Source organism: Corvus kubaryi, unplaced genomic scaffold (assembly GCF_017639235.1).
Source record: "Corvus kubaryi isolate FWS band 111438036 unplaced genomic scaffold, C.kubaryi_AGA036_p1.0 split3-131, whole genome shotgun sequence".
Lineage (NCBI taxonomy): Eukaryota > Metazoa > Chordata > Aves > Passeriformes > Corvidae > Corvus > Corvus kubaryi.
In genome coordinates this window covers 198985-222056 of record NW_024582083.1, presented here as the reverse complement: position 1 = coordinate 222056, position 23072 = coordinate 198985, and the positions used below count along the sequence as shown (strand labels likewise).

Sequence of the window (23072 nt, the reverse complement as noted above, 5' to 3'; positions counted from 1 at the left end):
TCATTAAAAAGCATGGGTAAGATTTTTTGAGCACTTTGTATCTTAGCAATGGGCATTATCACTTTATCAGTTTTCAAATCAGCATGGTACTGCCTTGGTTAATTGTGTGAACTTGAGTGAGAGCTGCCATTAGTAGGATGCTTCCATCTTTATTTAGAAAATGCTTCCATTTTTAAAGTAATGCTGTCATTTTAGTCTAATAACTTGATTAGTTTTATTTTTCCTTTGTAACAGGTAACTAGTTACATATTACACCCTCCATTTTAATGAAATTGGACAGTATTTCCAATCCAGCAGTCAAGGCTTAGGGAAGTTGATTACAGGACCACTATGGTAAGTATATCACCATCAGCTTATTTTCAGTTTCATTACAGGAACTCTCACAGGACCTTACCAGCTGTTTTTAAGACAACAGCTTAAACTGTAGTGCATAAATCACAACACCGCATGAGCAAAGTCTCTTACCTTCTGAAACACTTCTTTTGGGGAAGCCTGGAATCCAACTATAATGAATTTTTACTCTTGAAAGAGCTATAAGATAGAAAGATAATGTATGCATTGTATCATTCTGAGACTGACCGAAGAAGCCAATTTGACATAATTCTGTACTGCAGGCATTTTATTGTCCTTTATTAGAAAACTAAACCTGGAAGGTTCCTTAAGCAGAGAACTTCTTCTGATGAGAAAAAAAAAAATTTTTTTTACTACCCTTTCCTATCTGCCAGGTGTCTAGCAAACCCCATTTTAAAAAAAGTTAAACTCTAATATACACGTTTTTGATCCCCAGACTCTGTCCTCACATATGGCAGTGTAATCACAGAGATGAGTAAATATGCTATTGCACTGAAAGACAAACAAAAAATCATGACACTCTATAAGTATATTCCCTTATGAATGGCTTAATTTGTTTCCAATGCTAAAGAATTGTAAATTAATTAATTTACATTTCCTGCCTAGAACCAGCTTTCAGAACATCAGCATCTTCTGCTTGGCTTTGGTTTTTCTTTTTCTTAAATCACATTTGATTTGTTTACTATGAAAGAAAAAAGTAATTATTTCTACTGGACTTACAGTCAGCTGGTTCTTTCCAGCTGAGACCATCAATAGGGTATGTTTCACAACTAACAATTCAGCTGCTACTGAAAGTTTGAATGTAATTCTGCCAGTTCCTTAGAGAAGTCTTAGCTCTACTCCAAGGTTGGCTGAACTAAAAGTATAACCTAGTAAGAACACTGCAACGAATTGGAAAGTACACTAAAAAACCCTCTTCTTATATGAAAGTGACTTTATGTGTAAAAATATTACTTTTTTGTTTGAAGTGTTGTATATTTAATATGAGCTCTGATAATTAAAGAAACATGAATTTTAACTGTTACAGCTTTGAGTTGAAAACTAAAAAAACACAGGAACATTACAAAACAGTACCTGACAAGTTAGAATCAAGAAATCTCTAAAATTAATCCTTTACTAGAAAAAAAGACCTGTAAATTACAGAGAATTATAACACAGAACTAAACATTAAAATCTGAAATCCTTAGCTCCAAAACAACAGAATTTTAAGGTATTCTCCACAGCACCTTTGTGAGAACAGAGAACATCACATAACCATTTCGCATTCCCACTGTTACCAGCATCTACTTTCTAGATTTTAAAGAAACAGAGTAACAATTCAGAACTCCTGAGAGCATTCGTCTTTTTTTCACCTGTAGGGAAGAAACTCATCAACATACAAAACTCTAATAGCTGGCTATAAAGCATGACTGGTTTATGAAATTAATTGAAGAGATTCCAGCAGCTCATCTGTGAGGCAAAAAACTCTCTCTACGTGCCCCCCACTCCAGTTCTGCCAGGACAAAAATCTCTCAGCACAGAAATTATAAATAAATACATACATACATACATACATACATGGCTTTGGGGGTTTTTGTTCTTTCCCACTGCCACATTAGTATTCTGCAACAGCTCATCTGAGAAATTGGTCTTGCACATCATCAGTTTAAGCCTAGATTATTTGCAATTCAAATATGAATACCTGACAGCTACATATGATTTTTTCTGATAATTCCGTGTAAAAAGTTCACATGCAGACACTGTTTTTTCATTACTTGTGCAGTAGGTTAACAAAAGAGTTTAAAAGCCAGCTAAACAAGCAATGAATATATGGATTTCAAGGGAGAAAATCCACAAAGTCAAAAAGGTCTGATCTATAAACATGTTCTTGTGGTCTGAATGAAAAGTGTTAAAAAAACCATAATTTCAAATATTTGACTATCACATTAACCACATTTTTAAAACATCTTATTACCGGTTTGTTTCAAGGAATATAGAATATATCATTCTTCATAACTTTGCATGACAATCTTTTTGAAGCATTCACCAGGATGTCAGCCTAATATACTGTAATTACTATGACACCTTCCAGTTATTATCTGCTCATTTTCGATCCGTATTTTACAGAATGTCATGGGAAAGTGACTCAATGTTTCTACTTGCAATTTCAAACATCAGACTTTGTATACAAGCAAGAATTCAAAATGAACTTTTAAAAGGCAAAATCTGTCAGAGCACTGAAACAACCACATACACAATTTTAATTCAGTCCAATTATCCTGGCTGAGTTTCTACCACAGTTTAACACCTCAAGTTTTATAAATCAAAACAAGATAAATTCCACCACCCAGCTCAATTTAACAAAGACATAAAAATATCAAAGCCCTGCCCTGAACTTTAGCACACTTATCTCTCAAACACAAGCACAAAGCAATGATGTGATGGCCTGGAGATGTGCCTGGTGTCAGAGGGTAAGACACAGAGTCAGGTTTATGACTTGCAGTCTTCCTGAAGATGAATTAGATCACCCACCCATGCTCCAAGTCTGTTAAATTTATTCAGGTTTCTCTTTAGATTAATTTAAGGACAATTGTTAATTCTGTATAACCTAAACAGATTGGTTTCCTAAAACGTGAAAGGATAGCACAAGCCCATTTGTAAAGAGGGAAGAACTTAATATACATAATAACAGACTTAACACTCATCAGTAACTCTTGCTGCACAGCTATGAAAATACACACCTGGATGTCTGTAAAGGAAATCTGGGAAACCCACGAAACTATTTACTATGACAAAGACTTGATTGTTTAGCACACAGAAGTGTACTAGGGATCACATATTAGAAAGATCATCCACCAGGAACAATTATTTCCACATAATTTACAGGCATCTGAGCTGTGACTACTACCATGTGTGCAAACAGTTCAGCTGAACTGTGACTTCTGTGCCCAGACAACCTAATATACAGTGAGATCTCCTACTTAGTGCCTGCTGTGAAATTATCCCTAGTTTTGCCCTTGCCCTTTCTTCCTCTGATTTTTATTCACTTTACAGCTTTTAAAGTGATGATCTGCTACGAACTTCCCTGAAAGACACATTTAAAAGCATCTAAAGAGTTGCTTCATAAAGCAAGCCTGCTATTGAAAAGTCCTGAGCAGCTTCAATTTAATTCTCAACAGACGGGTTGGAAAAAGAATATGGACTAAGATAAATTTAAAAACAGACTGTAGGGACTTTGAATGGCTTTTGATCTGAATTCTGCAATAGAGATTGCTGAGGACAGCAACTCTTTCAAAATCTCTTGACAAAACATAAAATACCTTATCTTATTGAAGCATTTCCAGCTATGATCCTGACATAGACTCTCAAAGAAAAGACGGTACAAGAGAAGAGCTCCTCATGTTTAGCAGATTATTGCAATTACCACAAAAAGGTAAGGATTTCTGACCACAGAGTATTCCAGTCTGAATCTAGGCAGAGAAAAGGTACTCATCTAGTTGGGATTTCAAGATATAAACTTACACAAGTAAGATTTTAAGTATTTATTTATAGTAAAAAATTTTTATCCAAAAATATACAGCTTTACCCAGTAATAATGTTTACTCTTTACCACAGGTACACAAATCATAAAAAAAGCAACTAGCAAAGCCTTCAGAAATATAGTTAAATTTTATTTTTGTTTCCAGTGATAATTAAAATATGTTTCTTACAATTTGTTTCACTATTTCAGCTCTTGAATCAGCTGGTGCTCCTTAGGGCCCACCTCTTCTCCTTCATTCAAGTCTTCTTTTGCTTCTTCATCTATCACCTCAGGATGACTGCAGGCAGCATCCCTAGCTGAGAGCTTTTTCATTTTGATGTTTGGGAGTTTCCTCAGATCACCATCCCATTCTCTTAGAGAGAGAAAAAAACTAATGAAAACCAATTACCAACAGAAAGGAAGGAATGGCAGAGTTAACTCACATATCCTCAGTGAGGCTGCTTTTCTAAGTTATCCTCTCTCCTACTGTGGTAGGAATAAGCACCACAGATTTCACCTGATTTTGTACACTACAGAAGCTGTAATTTCTCTATGAAGAAATACGTACTTTCAGATGTGATATTCTGAAACAAAAATATATTGTTCACTTTATTCCCACAGACTTATTGTATCCTCAGTTACTTTTGGCCACCTGCTTTTAGGTTTGTCTCATTCAACTTGCAGTCTGGTAAGCAACAGAAAAGCAGGTCAGAAGAGTTTCTTCATCTGGATGCTTGATTTACATATGTAATATCACGTGTACATGAGTCCCTCATGATTTATGGTAAATGTTAACACGTTGTATGACTGACTTCAAGAGAACACAAAGTGTTCGTTAGCATTAATTCACATGGTCAGTGTGTTATTTCCAAAGGCTGGATGAAGGAGAAAAGGTTGTTTTAAACATACGTCAAACCCAGTACTCACTTAATAGAATGCTTTCTTGATTATAGTAAGTGCACTTCATGGATAATTTTTCCCAAGGGCAAAGACAGTGTTTGCCAATTGTAAGATATGTTTTTGCTCTACCAAGGCAATACAACAACACTCCTATCTGATGTCCCAGTTCAAGAAGTCAATTGCATATTTATAAATACAACAGTCTTTCTTTGGGATTTCTGGCTTTATTCCAACATCCTGTATGTATGCCTTCTGGCTACATACCACCCCTGGGAGTCAGTGATATATCATTCTTTGCAACATAAGCATTCTTATATTTTTTTTTTTCATGTATTTCATTTGATAGAGCTGTCAGCAAAAATGTTCATGCAGTCTATTGCCAGGACATACCAACATGCTGGCCCAGATGAGCCAGTTTCACAGCTCCCGGATCTTTTAACTGCATGCAAGTTGTACATTCATTGAAGATTTTCAACTAGTACATGCACAATACCAAAATTACTGTGAACAGCTGAGGTCAGCATTTTAGGTAAAATATTATCTAAGATAATGAGAAAAAAAGTTACTTAAGTTAAATAAATGGCATTCTAACCGTTGACTCTAAATCTTCCAATATTTTAATTAATAACTATCACCAGTGTTTAGCTTGTAACAGCTACGAAATGCCAAAATAGTAATGCCATACCTATTCTGCTTTTTCAAATGACAAATTCCTTGGCAGTTTTGCATCAGTTCCTTTTTTTATGAAAAGAGACATACAACAGGTGAACTTCAGAAACACTATTTTGCATAAACAGATTATTAGTGATAATAAAAAAAAATTACCTGAAAAATTTAAGATGCTTTCTGTTCATAATGTCTGGGATTTCTAATAGGAAAGAAATTAATTTCTATTAGATCTGTTACATTATTCAAGTGAGTTTCATTTCAAAGGAAGAAATGTGAGCTAAATGGCCTCTAACCAAAATGGCTACATACCTCCTTTCCATTGCAACCAAATTGTTCTAAAAGAAACCTGCCATACATATATATACAAAACCACCACTCATTAAGTGTTGTTTCACTCTAATCTGCCCCAAGAGATCTATCAGCAAGAATCTCAGTTACCCTCACCTTCAGGGCCTGGCCATAACATAAAGTACTGAACACAGAGAAACTAACATTCCAGTTACTGAAAATGCCTTTTAAATACTGCAGTAAATGCAACAGAACACTTATAGAGACTGTTGGCATCTGTCTCCTCTCAGTAGTTCATGTTCATCTTGGTTGAACAGAAACAAACACCAATAATTTTAATGACTGGAAGTTTTCAGTCTTCCCCATTAACAGAAATAAGTACATATACTCATGATAAATCTGTACTACCTTTGGTAGTAAAAAGAAAGGCAAATGTTTTGTATTGAGACCTGTGGGACAGACCATTTTGCTTTTTTCCTCCTGGAGTAGCCAAAATCTTCCCATTAGATGTGTAACATATAAATTTAGGCAGATTTTTACATAGGATGCCAAAGCTGCTTTGCCTCAATTCAGTGTCATTCTTTTCTTGGTCGGTCCTGCAGTGTTGCAAGCGGCCCATGTTTAATATCACCACTAATTTATGGAGATTTATGCCTTAGGAGCCTTGACATCTTTCCACAGTATAGAACACCTCATTACTGTCTATGAACTGGACAGATTTCACAGCCAGCAGGTTTCTCAACAAGACAGATGTTTTCTACCTCTGTAACATTAAATCCACTTTATTTTACCTCTTAAAATGGTGACATTTCAGCAACTTTTACATTGTCCTTGAACAAACAGTTCTGCCTTTGTTCATCTATTAATTTTCTCAAGTCTTAGAGTAATAAATGAGATCATGCTATCAATGCAGGATTATGGATGATTCTGCTCCTACAAAACGTAGGATGATGATACCTCTGTCATTTATCTTTGTGGCCAGGCAGTCCTTACTATTCAGAAACCTATTCCCTCCTTTCACACTTGGTTATAAAGTTACCAGTTGAAGAACAATAGAACGTGCAAAATGTTTTGATAACAATTACAGTGATTTCTGCAGACTGCTTCTCGGTAAACAGAGGAGGTGATACTGCTCACAGCTGAGCAGGGCAAGGCAAAGAAACATTTACCCTAATGCTTTTTTAGTCTGCTGATTCCTTGGTTTCAATAAACATCCATGCCACGTTAGGTCCATCCTTCTCAATAAAGCCTTGAAACAAAGCCATGGTTGCTCTTGCTTTCTTTGCAGTCCCTTGAATTGCACTCATGGCAAGCACAGTGCCAAACGCTGGAACATCCAAGCTTCCACAAGAGAAAGAAGTTCTTCCCTTCTCCCAGGTATTTTACAAGATGCAATCAATGCTACTCCGTTTGCCTCTAGTAGTGCATGTAGTGATGTAAACAGTGGTTTGGCAGAAGTGGCACCACGCTGAGATTTGTATTTGTTCCTTTTATCAAAGCACTGATTCAACATACAGTTCAGTGTTCTTGTCAGACAAACCAGGACTAAATGACAAGACTTTCAAATCCAGCCCTTTCACTTGCTTTTCTCTCTCTTTTTTTTTTTTTCAACATTTAATGGGTTTAAGTCATGCAGGATCTTTTCCAAAGGGAATATTCTAACAGTTTTATCTAGCCCATCATCCAGGGCTCACCAACATCATGAGAAAGCAGGCACTCTAAAGAGAGAAAATTCTGTGACAAACCAAGATTTGGCACTGAATTCATCTTTACTGCTTTGGCAGTGGCAAAATTTTTAATCTGCACTTACGTGTGTGTTTGCAATATGTTACACAATAAAAACTACTGAGTTGCCAGATTAAGATTAGAACTGTGTGTAGAAATAAACTATATACAGCACAGTAACTGATTTTCTAAATTATGCTGGATTAATAACTCTTGTCCAACTCAGCTGCATCTCCTTAGCATGCACTGATGCCATGGTTTTTGCTGCTGCTTGTGAACTCCTTCATTTGCTTTAAAATGTGAAGTCACAGGAACATGTTTTTCTGAACTAAAGATAGAAAAAAATGTAAGAAATACGGCGCAGGAGTTAGTGGGAAAGAAATGAAGACAGTATTTAGGGGGAGTAGATTATTGTCTGGCCTTTCTAAGACTTAAGTATTCAGCAATTTATGTGCTTTAGCAAAACAGCAGTGATGATGCCTTAGGATTTTAGCTTCTATATTTTTCATCTATCTGTAATCCTGTAATTCTTTAGTGTATGACTCTAAACTCCCTATACAGTTTTAGCTACTGCTCTCCCATTTTGGTCAGACAAAACAATTCCTCTCTAGGCCTGAAACTCAAGGACACCTTACTGTCTCAGGCCCTGAGAAATGTAAACAAAAGTGAGTTGAGGGGCAGCAAACCTGGGGTTAAGTGACTTCACGGCCTGAAGCTGTAATTGGAGAATTAACCCCCGATATGCAAATGAACCAAACTTACAGAAGTATGGAAACCCGTGACCCCATCGTCCATTTCGGGTGTAGCCCCTGGGTGGGCTTCGTCTGCCCTAATGTACCTGAAGGCCCTTCCATAAATGTAACTGCTTTTATTCTCTTAATTTTGTCTAGCCTCTGTTTTTTGGTAGTCCTAACAAGGCACAGTGAAAGATTTAAGTAAACATTTTTTAATGTTTCTGACCCTTTCAGACAGTTCTACTTTTCTTTCTTTTGAGGAAGAACAAACAGCCTGTTAAAAAGAAGGAAAATGTAGATGCTCTTTAGGCAAAGAACCGTTCAGTTGTACAATAATGTTCACTACAGAAAACAGAAGCTAACAAACAGTAACAGAAATTACATTAGCAGATACATGGAAATGATACAGCTTTCATCTGAATTAAATTGATTTCCCTGTAATGTGAAGCCTCCAGAACTAACTAATAAAGGTATTTAGTTTTAAAAGCCACTTTCCCCCAAAATTAATATTATGCATCTGAGAGAACATGCAAGGTAATTAGAAGCAAATTATCAAAAATGGATGATATTCAGATGAAGTAATTATGATGCTTTTCCACTGAAAGCATGCTAACTCTGGGTTACAAATAAATAGATAAATATCTAGCATTGCCTTTCAACAGCTTTGCTATAAACATGTAAGACCAGATTAAACAAAAAACGCAAACACAAAAATGAAAACAAGAGGAAGAAAACTGCAGTAAAACTATGGTAGATATATTTGAGGAGTAAGGACAAGGAGCTGCTAAACCTCAACAATCTCACTGATAATGTTCCCTGTATAGCTACTGTTTGTTTAAAAAAGACTAAAATTTATGTATTTTAGGATGCCTACCACTTTTGTAAACAAATTTTTACATTTTATAAAGAATTAGTTTTTCATTTACATGTATCTTTGACAGGATAAGAGGAAATGCCCTCAAGCTACACCCAGGGAAGATTCATGCTGGACATCAGGACAGATGTTTTTTCACTGAAAGGGTGGTTAAGCATTGGAACGAGCTGCCCAAGGAAGTGGCGGAGGAATCAGCAGCCCAGGAAGTGTTCAAGAAATGACTGGATGTGGCACTTGGTGCTATTAAGTTGACATGGTGGTGCACTTAGTTGACACAGTGGTGTTTGGTCAAAGGTTGGACTTAACAATCTTGGAAGTCTTTTCCAACTTAATTGATTCTATGATATAAAGAGACTGCATCCAATTTTAGTAGACTTCCCTAAATGAAAAGAATACATATTATGCAGTCTCTTCATAGCAAATGCACACACATACAAGAAATAACTGAGTTCAAGAATGGGGGGGTGGGGGGGAGCCCAACAAATCTAAGTCAGTTATAGAAGCTCCACACACTAAAGCTTCCAGGATTAATAATGAGCTAGAGGCATAAAAGCACTGTTTCCAGCTGATTTCCATTTATGCCCATCTGTAATTACAGTATTTAGTTGCTATAGTACTTAGCAGCAACTATTTTCTCTAAATGAACACTGTCCTAGACAGACAGCAAAACCTGCAGCAGCTGTGATAACAAATAATGAATGATTTGAAAGTGTATTTAATATGTGAAGTTGCACTGTGCTCTCTGAATGCTTTACTTACTAATTCTATAATAACCTCCAATTCTGCCTACAATATTTCTAGCTTCTTCATTATTTTTATGTTGTGCTTGTGCATTTGCCATCTTTTTCTCTAGCCCTACTGCTTTTTTCTGTCAGTTTTCCACAAAGCAGTAAGGAAAAAAAGAACTAAAACTTAAAAGCAAAAAACAAAATGAATACTTTCTACAACTGAGCTATTTGATGACAATCACAGCATCTATTTTCCTATTACTTTTTTTCCCCTCCTTCTAAGAAATCAAAGATTACACATGAAGTCATACAGATATTCCTAAATTTCTCTGCCTCTGCAGGCTGCACTGGCAAATTTTAAAGTCATTAATAATAATTTTTTCTTTATTTGTACAATACATATCAGGGTGTGCTGATTTTGCTGGGGTAGAGTTAATTTTCTTCACAGTAGCTAGTACAGGGCTGTGTTGTAGATTAGTGCTGGAAACAGTGTCAATGAAAACAGGATGTATTCATTATTCCTGAGCTGGGCTTGCACCAGGAGCTGGGAGGGGACACAGCAGGGACAGCTGACAGGGGAATATGATACACAACCCAAACCTTGCTGTGCTTTGTATCCTAACTACAAAATAATGTTGATTTTTCATGTCTTCCATGACATACTTTTACTATTAGAAGGACTGATTATGACTAGATAATACTTTAGCATTAAAGCCAAGTTCACCACTCAGCTTCAACATGTATATCATTGGTTAAACCAAAACACACACACTTCACTGCTTGACTATCCTCAAAACAACTCTTCACTTTTTGCACTTTCTTTATCCCTTTGTCTTTCTTCCTTATTTCACCAAACTATTGCTGCTTCCCTTCAGCCTAGTTCCAGCTGTCAAATGAAGGTCCAAACAAGCTGCTGAACAGTTTGTATTCAAGACAGCTGCATTAAAAGCTCACTTTAGTTTCAAAAATAGGTTATGTATGCCTGCACTGGAAAGACAGTACTAGCAAAGATGCACAGAGACAAAAGCAGAATATATGTCAGACCTCCACAATCTTTTTTCCTCCTTTTCTTCACCCTGCCCCTCCTCCCAAACAACTCTGCAAGGCATAAGCACCTAGCACTTAGTTAATTTCGTTAAAGAGAAAAATAAGGACAATGCCTAGAAAGTTTGCCTAGATTCTGGCCTTGTGAGCAGGTGTGAGCACAGAATTCTTTCTAATGCATTTACATACCTATTCCATAGCCCTCATAGAGTTGTCTTTCACGTTCTATTGTCTGCTTGATGACAGTTTCCCGTGAACCATGCTGTCTTCCTTGTCTGCCTTTAATACTGTTTTGTAATTCAATCTGCTCCAATTCAGCATTGAATCGACACATGTAACTGAAAGAAATAAAATGCATTATAGCCAGATGCAGTCATGCAAAAAATTGCAAAACAGAATTACTCTGATAAATTATTTTACTAATTGTATTTATTTCCTAATTTATTTTCTAAATTTGAGATATTTCTTAGACTTGAACAACTACTTTGATCTTCAAAGTGGAAGCTCCATTTGGAACTTCCTTTAAATCACACGTGGCTTCCAGAAGAACTTTTTTTTAATTTGCCTTTTTTTCTTTAACTATGTTTGCATAAAACAAAACTACCTCATTATTATAATTCACCTGCTCTGGAAGACCCATGTTTAATCTGAGTGAGTTAAATTCCAAACTTTTAATTGCTGGATTTCACCACCTCAGTTGTATCTTCTAAAGCAAAATTCTTCTTTGGCATGTGTTCTACATCTCTTTGCAAACTTCCAACTCAAATCCCAAGAGTAAGCTTTCATTGTCTTTGAAATATCACTAGCATTGATGAGCATGTAGAACATGCTGCTCATGAACAGTGTAGGAAATATGTCAGAGCTTCTAAAGGAAACTGATACAATACACCTGGCTAAGAATACGTGTGTATCCCACGTTATTTAGCTAGCAGGTGAGAAACGGTGACAAGCCACAGGCATTGAAGAAGTGAAGAAATAACAGAACAGTAGTGAAGAAATAACTGAGTTTTTTCTCATCAGATTAAAATTTGGTAGTTCCTGCCCTACAAATTGACCCACCTGACTAGTGTTTAATCTTCTCAGTGATGAAAATCGGAGACTAAAGGAGTAAGTAGTGTGAAAACTGTGCATTCAGGTGTCACAGAATAATGCAACAAGCAAATGCATGTGATTACTACTGTCCAAATCATTTACAGTCCTCCACACACTACAAAACTAGGGATATACTTCAATGATTTAAAAAAAGAAACTGTAACACATGACTTATTTGAATAATTCTAGTATGACTATACACATTTCTCAATATATGTCAGTGGTAACAAAATCAACTACGTGATATTATAAAAAGCAATATATAAAAAGTCCTCCTCTGAGTCATCATCACTTTGCAGATCTTATACTAAGAACATTATTTTTAAAGACAAGTCAAGCTTTTAAATCTTGTTTTTAACACCAGTCTTACTTTTCAATTAGCTCGCCAGCTTCCTTCTTTGTGTACTCGATTTTACTGGGGTCAAGGTGACTCTGAAACCATTGCAGTTTTTCTCCTACAAGAATAAACTTAACATTAATGATTACATCACCACTGTAGCATCAATACAGATTAAAGTTTCTCAATGTTTTTTAAATGCCCCCCCATTTTTCAAGATTTTGAATGGCATCATAGACTCTGATACTGTGGGGACCAGATATGAAGGTAGCTGCAATAGAAACATTCCCACATGATTTCAGATTTATTTTATACCTTCCACAGGAAAAAAAAATACATTAAGCTTTGTTTTACTGGAAATTAATTAAAATATCACTATATCAACTGCTTAGGAAGGAAACTAATAAAGGGGAAAAAACCAACACAATGGCTGAGTAAGAGTTCTGATCATCACAATTTTTAAACAGATCAAATTGAAAAGGTGCAGATAAATCATATGAAAGAGAAAAATATTCCAGGTTGTGTCTCAAAGTTTTGAACTTACTTGCTAGCATAATGTGTCTTTTAACCTACATATATCATCTTCTTTTACAAGCAATTATAGAAAGCATGGAGGCCAAATACAATAAATATGTGTACAGATGTACAAAACACTAATTTGGTCTATATTACCCTTTTGTTGGGCACAGTGACTAAAGATTAGCTATGCTCAGCCCCAAATTCAATCCTGTATGTATTAAGTAGACGTCAGGTATTTCAGTATTTCAACCAAGTCTATTTGAAGATTGCAGAATCAGATTATAGAGAAAAAAAATCTAAGTGGACATCTAAAAAGTTGATAAAACTTAGACTCTCTACTAAGAAGCTGAATACCGTACTCGGTAATAGAAGTTTCTGCTTACCAATAATACTTAAACGTAAAGCTTTGTCAGTCTTCAACCTAGCAGAGAAAAACCAGATATGTTAGCCAGGAATGAGTACCATATAAATAATGACCTCAATTTTATTCTCAAAAAGTGGGTTTTTTCAGTCACAATGAAAGTCAAGGTAAAATTTCAAATGGAAATATTTGACAAATTCCAAACAATGTAAAACTTATCCTGTTTCACCCAAAACATCTACTTTTTGGTAAAACTACTATCTGAAATTTGTCCAGTTTACCTATTAGTCTTAACAGTTTCTTGGAAGAAATAAGGACGCAACATTTTTTTCAGAGCACAACGAAAGGAATTTCACCAAAGAGCTGCATTGTCACAATTTCACTGAGTATTTCTGATATTCTTCTGGCACATTTAATGAGTTTGGAGATTTCACTGCACTGCACTCTTGCAAATCAAGCATGCAATGTGAAAAATACCATTCTATTGCCTAAAAACTTAAAATAATTAAAGTTTGTGCTTAGTGAACAGTAAAAGTTAATGTGTTAAGAAACCAAAGTTAACAACATTATTAAAAAAGATGAAAAAAACCCCCAACTCTATCTCATAGTACTTTTAACTCCACCTCAATCTCTGGCAAAATACTCAAGGTCTGCTGTACTCTATGGGATGTATGTACACAATTTTATTTGGGATTAACTGTTCTCCTAATTAGGAGTTCTGAAAAGAGACAAGTTCTCCAACAGGATATCCTGTGCCTTATGCTCTTTTCTCCTCAAGGTGTCAGATTCGATCTGCATCAAAGGATGTTGCAATGTTCTGTTGTTTCCAGAAAGGAAAATAAGACATTGTTGGGGTAAGTATGAAATTTGTCACTGGAAAAAATATCTTAGCTATGTATATTCAGTGTATATAATCAAGGACCTCTGATAGAACTGACTTTTTATTATAAAATAGGCAAATTGGTAACAGGTTAAATAAATCATAAAGGATATAATTGACGAAGAATAAATAATGCTAAAAGTCACCACAGTTCAGAGCTACTGTGCTCCTTTATTAAATTCCTTTTACTCAATAAAATTTAATGAGCATTTTCGAGCTAACTGAACTAACTCAGAGCACAGCCTGTCACCTATCACAAAATCTGGGATCAAAAGATAAACCCTTACTTTCCAGAGACAAACATATTGTGTCACTTGTCCACAAACCTACATTATTTAAATAAATATCAGCTTTTTCAAGAAGTACTTCATCCTCTGAAGACTGTCTAAAAGCCATGTAAAAGCAAACGCACAGCATGCGGGAGCTGCTAAGAATTCCACTAACATATTCAAGAAATTTTTCCTGCTATGGATACCCCAGCATGTGCAGAAAAAGCCTTCAATAAAAGCTGGGCAGGCTTTTATTCTCAGAGGACTTACAGCAGGGAGCTTTGGATGGTAACTGTCCAAGAAAAGGACACATACTCTGCTTCAGTGGAACTCCACATCAGCAATCCCTGCTGGGAACCCTGCATGGCAACACTGCCAGACATCAAGAAAAGCTGCCTAAACAGAATCATGTCATGCATCTATGTTCTGAAATACTACAGATTGCCATTTGCACCTGCTAGGGTCACTAAAACATTTATTTATCAATGCAGCAAAGTATAGAACCACCATTTTCTTATGGAAGAAAAACCTTCAGTCTCCTGGTGCACACAACTACTTTCAGTATGAGAAATAATGAATGATAGGCCTGGATGTTTCCTTATTGTACTTTTCACAAAAACCTCACCTCAGTGACTGCTACAAGACAATAGTGTTAGCAGTGAGGCTAATCAAATCAGGTGAGTCAAAGAAACTTCCTCTCATCTCCTTCCACACAATGAGTAATAGCTTTTGCTCAGGGGAAGGACAAGGATACAATCTTGTGGCAGGCTGTTGTCTCTTGATGATTTTCTCCTTCTCCCACCTCCCAGAAATCCTCTGCTTAGGCACTGATTACTAATAAAAATAAGTAGCTTTCTTGATGTCTACTAGGTACTTAAAAAGTAAATTCTACCTGTTCCTTCAGCAGATCTTTATCTGTGATATTGTATTCAACTGTTCTACTCTAAATACTAACAATGAGTAAGTATTTCCCAAATCAGTTTACAAACTCAGTATTTTTCCCTGGTAACATCCACACATACAAATGCCACCTATGGCTCTGAAAACTAAGACAGGCTATTCACTAAGAAAGAAAGAAAAATTAATGGTTGATAAGACGTATTTCATTGTTTCAGACTGCTAAATACCTTTCATAATATTCCATACATGTCTGTTTTTGTTAGCTGGGTTAAGCATTTTCCATATGAAAATCCCTCTACAATGATGCCTTGATGGGGCTACCTAAAAAAAGAGGCTAGACAAGAGAATAAAAGCAGGTATATTTATTGAAGGGCCTTCAGGTACACCTTGAGCAGTCAAAACCCTCCGGGGCTACACCCAAAATGGACAACCGAGTCATGGGTTTTCATATTTTCGTAGGTTTGGTCCATTTGCATATCAGGGGTTAATTCTCCAATTACAATTTCACATAATGAAGTCACTACCCCAAGTTTTTTCACCCCTTAATTCATTTTTGTTTACATATTTTGGGGCCTGAGACAGTAAGGTGCCCTTGAGTTTCAGGCCTAGAAAGGATCTGTTTTCTCTGACCAAAATGGGAGAACAGTAGCTAACAGGCTATATGGAGTTTTAGACTTACATACTAAAGCATTACAGGATATGAAAAATATAAAAGCTAAAATCCTAAGGCACCAACAAGAATTAATTTTTTTCTCTTTTGCTTCATTTATTTCTATAAGCAAAATAAATGATTTTAAAAGCTAACATTTTTTCAGTTCCTCATGAAGAATCTGCAAGAGCATGTCACATAGCATCACTGCTGCCAGAATGCAAGTAGAAGCATAGTGGGCCAAGAGAGATTAGGAGGTTAGACAAGGGAAAACCCAAGGAAAACCAACCAAACAAAGAGCTATACCAGGAGACATTGTAAGGTTATTGCTTACTCCCAAAGGTAACTTCACGCCCCATCACTGTAAAAAATCCTTAGCTCTCATATCTCAGAGCATGTCAGTTTTAGACAGGATTATTTGTAACGAAAATGCACTGACTCCTGAGAAATTTATAATGCATGCACAATAGAAAGGGTCTATTTTGACTCGGGGGGGAAAATGACAGATAAAATAATCGAGTGTTAGGTTTGCTTTAGCTACCAAAACCAGATAGGTATTTCTGCAGTTGCAGGCAAAAGATGACTGGTGTTGGTTCATCACTACTACAGAAGTTCCATGAATTTCCCACTATGGTCTGGTTTCCTTAAGTGTAGAAAAGTCAGTGTTCTGCTACTGCCAGTGAGGCAGCTATTGCTGTCTCATGAGAACAGCCATGTAATTATTTAACAGATCAAACAAGCTGCCTAAAGGAATAAGGACTTGCATGTAGATTAAGAGAGAATAAACTGGTAGTAATACACTGGAAGTTGTTGCTGCTCGTTAGACCTTGAAGAGAACTGAGAGGAGAGGGATGCAGGCAAGCAAAAGGTGTAATTCAAGTGAACAAGATGACTTAAGATTGTAGCCAATTTTCTAAAAGCAATTGGTCTGTCTCCTCTTATTATGGTTAAGGGTTGGTCTTTCATAGTGCAGTCACAGTTTCTGAACAGTAAACTTATAACTGCTGTCATATTTCGTTATGAATGCTTGCAGTGAAGAGTGGACAATGGAGGCTGTAAAAGACTTCTGCAACTTAATGCAGAATTGCTCCCTCCTTTTTCCCAGTGCTGCATTTAAAGTGTTGAAATTCCTTGTGGATAATGTCTTTTATTTTATCTAGTTTGGGCAAAAGATACCGGAATATGCATCTCATAACTTAATGCAATTTTCCTTCCTGTATAACATAAAAAGGAACATTCACAGCAGTTATTTCTTTTTTCTCCATCCTGTAGGAAAGTTAATAAGTAAATAAAAGCCTAAACTGTCTCCAGTCCTGAATCCTGTCTCCAGACAAGTACCAAAGGAAAAAAAATAACAACAAAAACCAACCAAAACAAGCAAAACAAAAAGAAACAAACCACACAAAACCAAAATCATTGACTGATACTTCTATAAAAGACATTCTCATCCTCCAGTAACATGCCATTCAAGGCCTTCCTACATCCAAGGTAATACCTTTGTATTAAATAGTAATCAACAGATCAAATGTACATATGTTCAAAAAGTATTACTTCACAAATTTAGCCAGCCACAATTAGAGCATCTTTTGGCAAGGAAATCCACAGCTTAATAAAAATAATACAGATAAACTTTATGGACTTCCAACATTCACTGACTACTCTAATCCAGTTTATCCATTCTGCAGAAATGCATGAGCCTGTACAGAGAAATGACCCCTTTACTCAGGCCTGGTGAGATCATATTGAGCATTCTGTTTCCAGTTTGGTGTCCTATTCATACTTCAAACAACTTACTTCTACACAATAACAAGCATGGCCAAAAAAATACCAGATTTGTAGATGGGACGAAGGAAGAAAATTCTGCAGAGATTACAAGGCAGCTTCTCCTATTTACCACCAAAAGATGTATTAACCTTCCAACCAGAGAAAAAGGCTGTCATTCAATAGAAGTAATTTCGAAAATTGTTTAAAAACATTTAATAGACTTGCAGAAGCAATGCGAATGAACAAAACTGGTATGAGCTATTTCTTTTTCCTGAGAGTGTAGGAGTGGAAAGCTTTCCTCTATCAACAGCATCAGAAATTTGTCTTTTTCAGACCTATACAAAATGAATCCAAACCTCAGCATTTTATTACAGAAACTGAAAGCTAAGTAATTACAATAAAAAGTTTAACACATATGTAATTACCAATATTTAAAAAAACATTTACCAAGCTGATCATTTAGATAATAGAGATTCAAAAGAAATTGGAACCCTTAACGAGTCTCTTAAAAACACTACGGAAAGTAAAAAAATACACATTATTCATGTCTTTCCAATTAAATTGTTCTTCAAGCCAAGACAATAGAGAAAATAGAATATAGACAATTGGAGGATGTTTTCAACGCAACTAATTTTTAGATGTATTTTTAGAACACCACAACGAAAGTGATCTACAAAGTGCAGATCTGTGAACAACGTTAGTTAACTGTTTAGGCCCCAGAAGCGTAAGATGTAGAGATCTTATTTATTTAAGAAAAAAGATGAAAAATATACGATCATTTTGCTATCAAAATATGCTTTGGATGGTCAAAACTGACACACTATTCTTGGTGGAATAGTTTCCCTATGCAAAATGAAAGGCTACATCTTCTACAATCAGCCTAGATTGAAATAGCAAGGATAGGGCTTCTTCAAACACATCAGTAACCAAAGGAAAACTAAGGGTAATGTGGGCCTGTTACTGAATTGAGGGGGACCCTGGTAACAGGACACAGAGAAGGCAGAAATACTGAACACCTTCTTTGCACGGGCCTCCACTGCCAAGAGCAGCCCTCAGGGAGCTCTGACTCAGCAGACCAGGATTAAGGAATGTTAGAAGGAATACTTTCCCTTGGTCAAGGAGGACTGGGTTAGAGAACACCAAGGTAAACCTGATATCCACAAAGCCATGGGCCCTGAGGGATGCATCCACAAGTGCCAAGGAAGGTGGCAGACACCATGGCTAGACGGCTCACAATTATCTTTGAAAGGTTGTGGAGATGAGGAGCGGTGCCTGAGGACTGGAAGTAAACAAATGTCACCCCGGTCTTCCAAGAGGGCAGGAAGGAGAACCCAGGGAACTACTAGCCAGTCAGCCCCACCTAAATCACTGCATAGGCAACAGAGCACCTCATTCTGGAGGAATCTCTATCGACGCAGAGGACAAGGAGGTGATCAGGAGTAGTTGGCATGGAGTTACTAAAGGTAAGGCATGTTTGACCAACCTGATTGCCTTCTATGATGAAACAACTGCCTGGAGGGGTGAGGGGAGAGCAGTGGCTATTGTCTACCTCAGCTTCAGCAAGGCCTTTCAACTTTTTGCTGTTGCAACAAAAAGTATCACTCCAAAAAGAAACATCAGCACAGGTCTTGGTATCAGCGTAACTCTAACCACAGGAGACCATCACTAAAAGATTTGAGTGTGCCATGTCATAATGAACAATCAGTAAGTATCGCTCCCTCTAAAACTAAGTTTTCTTGTGCACGTTTTTCCATGTGACGAAATCACAAATGCAAGCACTAAGAATCAAGTAAGATTAAGTCATCTCTTGTGATTAAGAGCTGTGAGTGGCTGCTAGGACACAAGGTGAAAGAGGTAAGGGACAAAGTGGTCAATTTAGCAGTAGGAAAATAATCTCCAATAAAAACTTCCAATCAAAACATACAGTCAGAGAGCACAGAAAAAATACGAAGCAACAGGGAAGACTTCTTGCATATTAGGAAACTGCCCAATCCTCAACACATGCTACTTGTGAATTCTTGCAGCAGCTCTGCTGAAGGCTACATGACCCAGCTGTGGTAGCAAAGGCCCCCTTTCTAGTTAAAGCAACAGTGCAACTGCCGTGGATAAGGCTGTACATCAAACCCAACAATAAAACTGCACAGTCTCTGGACCAGGAGCTTCCAATTTAACACCTTCAGACAAACGGGTATTTGGGCTCAGCTCACACTGTCCAGACCCTACAATTTATATGGCATTATACAGTTTATATAGTGCTATATTATACTTAGACTGAAAATGTTTTAGTAACTTCCTAAATAAACATATTTATGCATAACAACAAGAAAGATGAGATAATGTAAAATAAAGGACAGTCTTCACCAGCTGTCTTTTCCCTCTGTGGAAGGGGGAAGTAAAACTTAAAAGCAGAAAAACAAACTTGCCATGGAACAGCAGAAAACCACGAAAGAGGAGTTAACTGTACAGTCTGACTCAGAAGTCTCCTGCAGGAAGGCTTCTGAGTTTTCTTTTCTATTAACTCAGCCTTTCAGCAGAAGCAGTTAGACCCTAAGCAGGATTCTTACCGAACTTGAAGTAAAGCCAAACTAGGTGACTTACCTTCATGTGAAATCACCAGCATCGTGCTATTCAGACTATCAAAGGCAAGAAATCTGACTTGTAAGAACAACACCGGAACTGAAGCAGCAGAACTACAGACTTTGTATAACCTGATTTAATGCATGCAACCTGTCACTTCACATGGCCCAGCGGCAGTACTAAGTTATACAGGCCTTTCTGTTATCTTATGATTATATCAGCATAACAGTCCATGTCCACTACATGCAATCAACTTACTTTTCTTTCTTTTCCTGTTTGTGCACTTCCCTTGCAAGCTGTGCAGCTTTTCTGCTGTACGGATGGATAACTTTTTTCTCTTGCTTCCCTCCTTGAGGTTTTCGTAACTTTGGCTGAAAAGAAATCAAAGATACTATGCACTAATAAGGCTGAGTAAAGTATGAAAAGGAAGACAGAAATACAGAATGGTAAAGACTTAAAAGGTCATGCCCTGCTATCTCAGAAAGTCCTTAACTTCCAGTAGCACATTATCAATTTCACCCACTTCAATAATAAAATTACTTGAAGTCTGTACATGCTGTAACAAAACCACTAGAGTACAGTAAATGCTGTGAGAAATCTTACATAGTGACTGCTGTCAAACTACCTACTTTGTAGAACTCTGCAGCTAGGAAACTAAGATTACTTCTCTGTACCTTTGCAGTAAATGTCCCCGTTCAAGCTTCTATCAGATTGTTGCATCTGGGTTTCTGACAAGGGCCACATGTAACTTGTACAACACAACAAAAGGGATTTTCTTGTTCTTCCCAAGATATCATTGGAATGCCTCACACCAGGGAGCAGACACGCGCTTTCCTTCTCTACCCCTTCATACTGCACAGAGAGGGAATAGTACTCAAGAATTTCAAAAGTTCGATAATACTACTCTAAGTTATGCTACTTTCTGGTAAAAAAGTGTTTGAACAGAACTGAAAGGCTTTATGAAATAATATGCTATTTAACTGCGTGCAAAACAAACACCTTAAAGGCTTTCCTGCATCACAACAAATGGCCATCAACAAACGGAGGCTTTAGTACATCCAATTCTGTGTGATCGCATCAGGGCTTAGAGCTGCGAAAAAACAGGTGATGTCAAAGACAGAACTAGTGTGAATACCTCGGCAAATCTCAGGCGGCGGCACCTCGCACCTGCTCCCTACACGGACCGCGCCTCCCCCCGCCCGTCCTCCGGAGCCCCCGGCGCTGCCGGCCCCGCTGCCCCCGCCCCGCGGCCGCCCTGTCGGAAAGGCCCAGAAGGACGCGAACCCCTCCGGGAAGAAATGCAGCAGTTTCTAAACGCAAGGTCGGGTCACCGCCGGTATCGGCCCAGAGGGCCGCCAGCCCGCCAGGGGACCCGCCGCAGACTCCCGAGGCCTCTCCAGGGACGCGGTGGGGCCGCTCCCGGGGGGAATGAAGGGCCCGGGAGCACCGCGTGAGCAGCCACCGCCGTCCCCAGAAGGCGAGGCTGCGGGAGCCGCACCCCTGTCCCTGTCCCTGTCCCCATTTCCATCCCGACCCCGCCGCACGCACCATGGCGAGCGAGCCTCCTTCCGGCACGGCGGTGCAGCAGCCTCAGCGCTCCGGGCGGGCGGCGCGGGCGGCGCGCCGGGCGTTCCGCGGCTGCCACTCGCCCCGAGCGGGGCTGGCTGCGCCCAGGGCAGCGAGCTCCCGGTGAGAGCGTGCGGGTGCGGCCACACCGGAATGAAAGCTGTATAGTACCTTGACAGCAGCTGGAAATGTGTAAAAATTCTTCCCCTCAAAACACTGGAATCAGTTGCGCTTCGACTTTTACTGCAAATATCCCCACCATCCGTGAGCTTGACAGAGAGGCGTTGCTCTGTCTCAAGGGGAAAAAAAGGAAACCAAAAAACGCAGCTAAAAAGCTCGATTCAGGCCAAATCACTTTGGCTACTGAAATTGATGGGGCTGCTACTGCTACCCATGAGCTTGAGATAAAAGAAAAAGTAGAAGTAGTCCAAGAACCTGGTGGTCATTATGAGGAAGAAATTCCACAACTGGTGCCTATGCAAAGAAGGAGCTTTACTGAGCTGAAGAAAATGGAACAAAGTCAAGAAAAAGGTGACAACCTGTATGAGAAAACCAACCTTTCCCTTGGTAAGAGAAAGAAACAACCTCTACTTCTGGAAAGTCCAAAATCAAAACGTAAAGTTACAGGAGAGTTACAGGAGAGCATAACACTCCGACAGGCAGACATCACCAAAACAGAAAAAAACCAACCCCATCTCTGTCACCAGCACTCCTGTGACACCTCAAAGCAGATCATCACCTACACTATGGGCCTGTAGAAAAGCAGTTGTGACTGTACAGCTCCAGGCATCACAGGCTCAAAGGAGACACCAGCTTAAGGTGTTAATACTTTTTGCTCTTCAGACACCGATAACTCTTATAATGTATAAAGAAACCTATTAATTTTAAAGATCGTCCCTAAACAGCAAGCCCCCAAATCTTTTCCTAAAAACATATATAAGGAAAGTGGGATTATCTAAAGCAACGTCTTCATTCAGCTTGTATTGGAACATCACCTATTTGTGCGCTTGCAATAAAACTATTTCAGAGTTTTACAGAACTGCTACAGGAGGCAGTGACAGTAGCAATTTTGATTTTTAATCTAATAATTTAGGATGTAGCAGTCACAGACAGGAAATTGAGCATGGAATTTTAAATAGTCCATCCAAGTAAATAGATTTAATGCTGTCAAACAGCGCAGGAATCATAGTAGCAAAATGGGGAATAGCTCTGTTTTAATACTGTTTAAATCTGCTTGGGACCAGCAACTCACGTTTAATTGAGGGATGCTGAAGAAAGTCAGGCAATAAGGTAAAGCGGCAGTGAAAACAATTTGACTATGGGGCCCACTCATGCATACAAATGAG

The 23072-nt window shown here is 38.0% G+C and overlaps 1 protein-coding gene across 1 annotated transcript; it reads right to left on the bottom strand.

Moving 5' to 3' along the window:
• Positions 1-3857: 3857 nt before the first annotated feature.
• TMA16 (translation machinery associated 16 homolog) lies at positions 3858-21793 on the bottom strand. Its single transcript, XM_042014851.1, has 7 exons — positions 21709-21793; positions 20419-20531; positions 13144-13181; positions 12275-12359; positions 11002-11150; positions 5576-5618; positions 3858-4223 (listed from the first exon to the last, which is right to left on the bottom strand). Exons 1-7 carry the CDS (start codon positions 21709-21711, stop codon positions 4052-4054), a joined length of 603 nt encoding a protein of 200 aa, XP_041870785.1. The 5' UTR covers positions 21712-21793; the 3' UTR covers positions 3858-4051.
• Between the last annotated feature and the right edge of the window lie 1279 nt (positions 21794-23072).

Coding starts and splice junctions, on each gene's coding strand:
- TMA16 (XM_042014851.1), bottom strand. Junction 11,151..12,274: donor GCTGGCGAGCTAATTGAAAA/GTAAGACTGGTG, acceptor TATTTCTTTCAG/TTACATGTGTCGATTCAATG. Junction 5,619..11,001: donor CTATGAGGGCTATGGAATAG/GTATGTAAATGC, acceptor CTTTCCTATTAG/AAATCCCAGACATTATGAAC.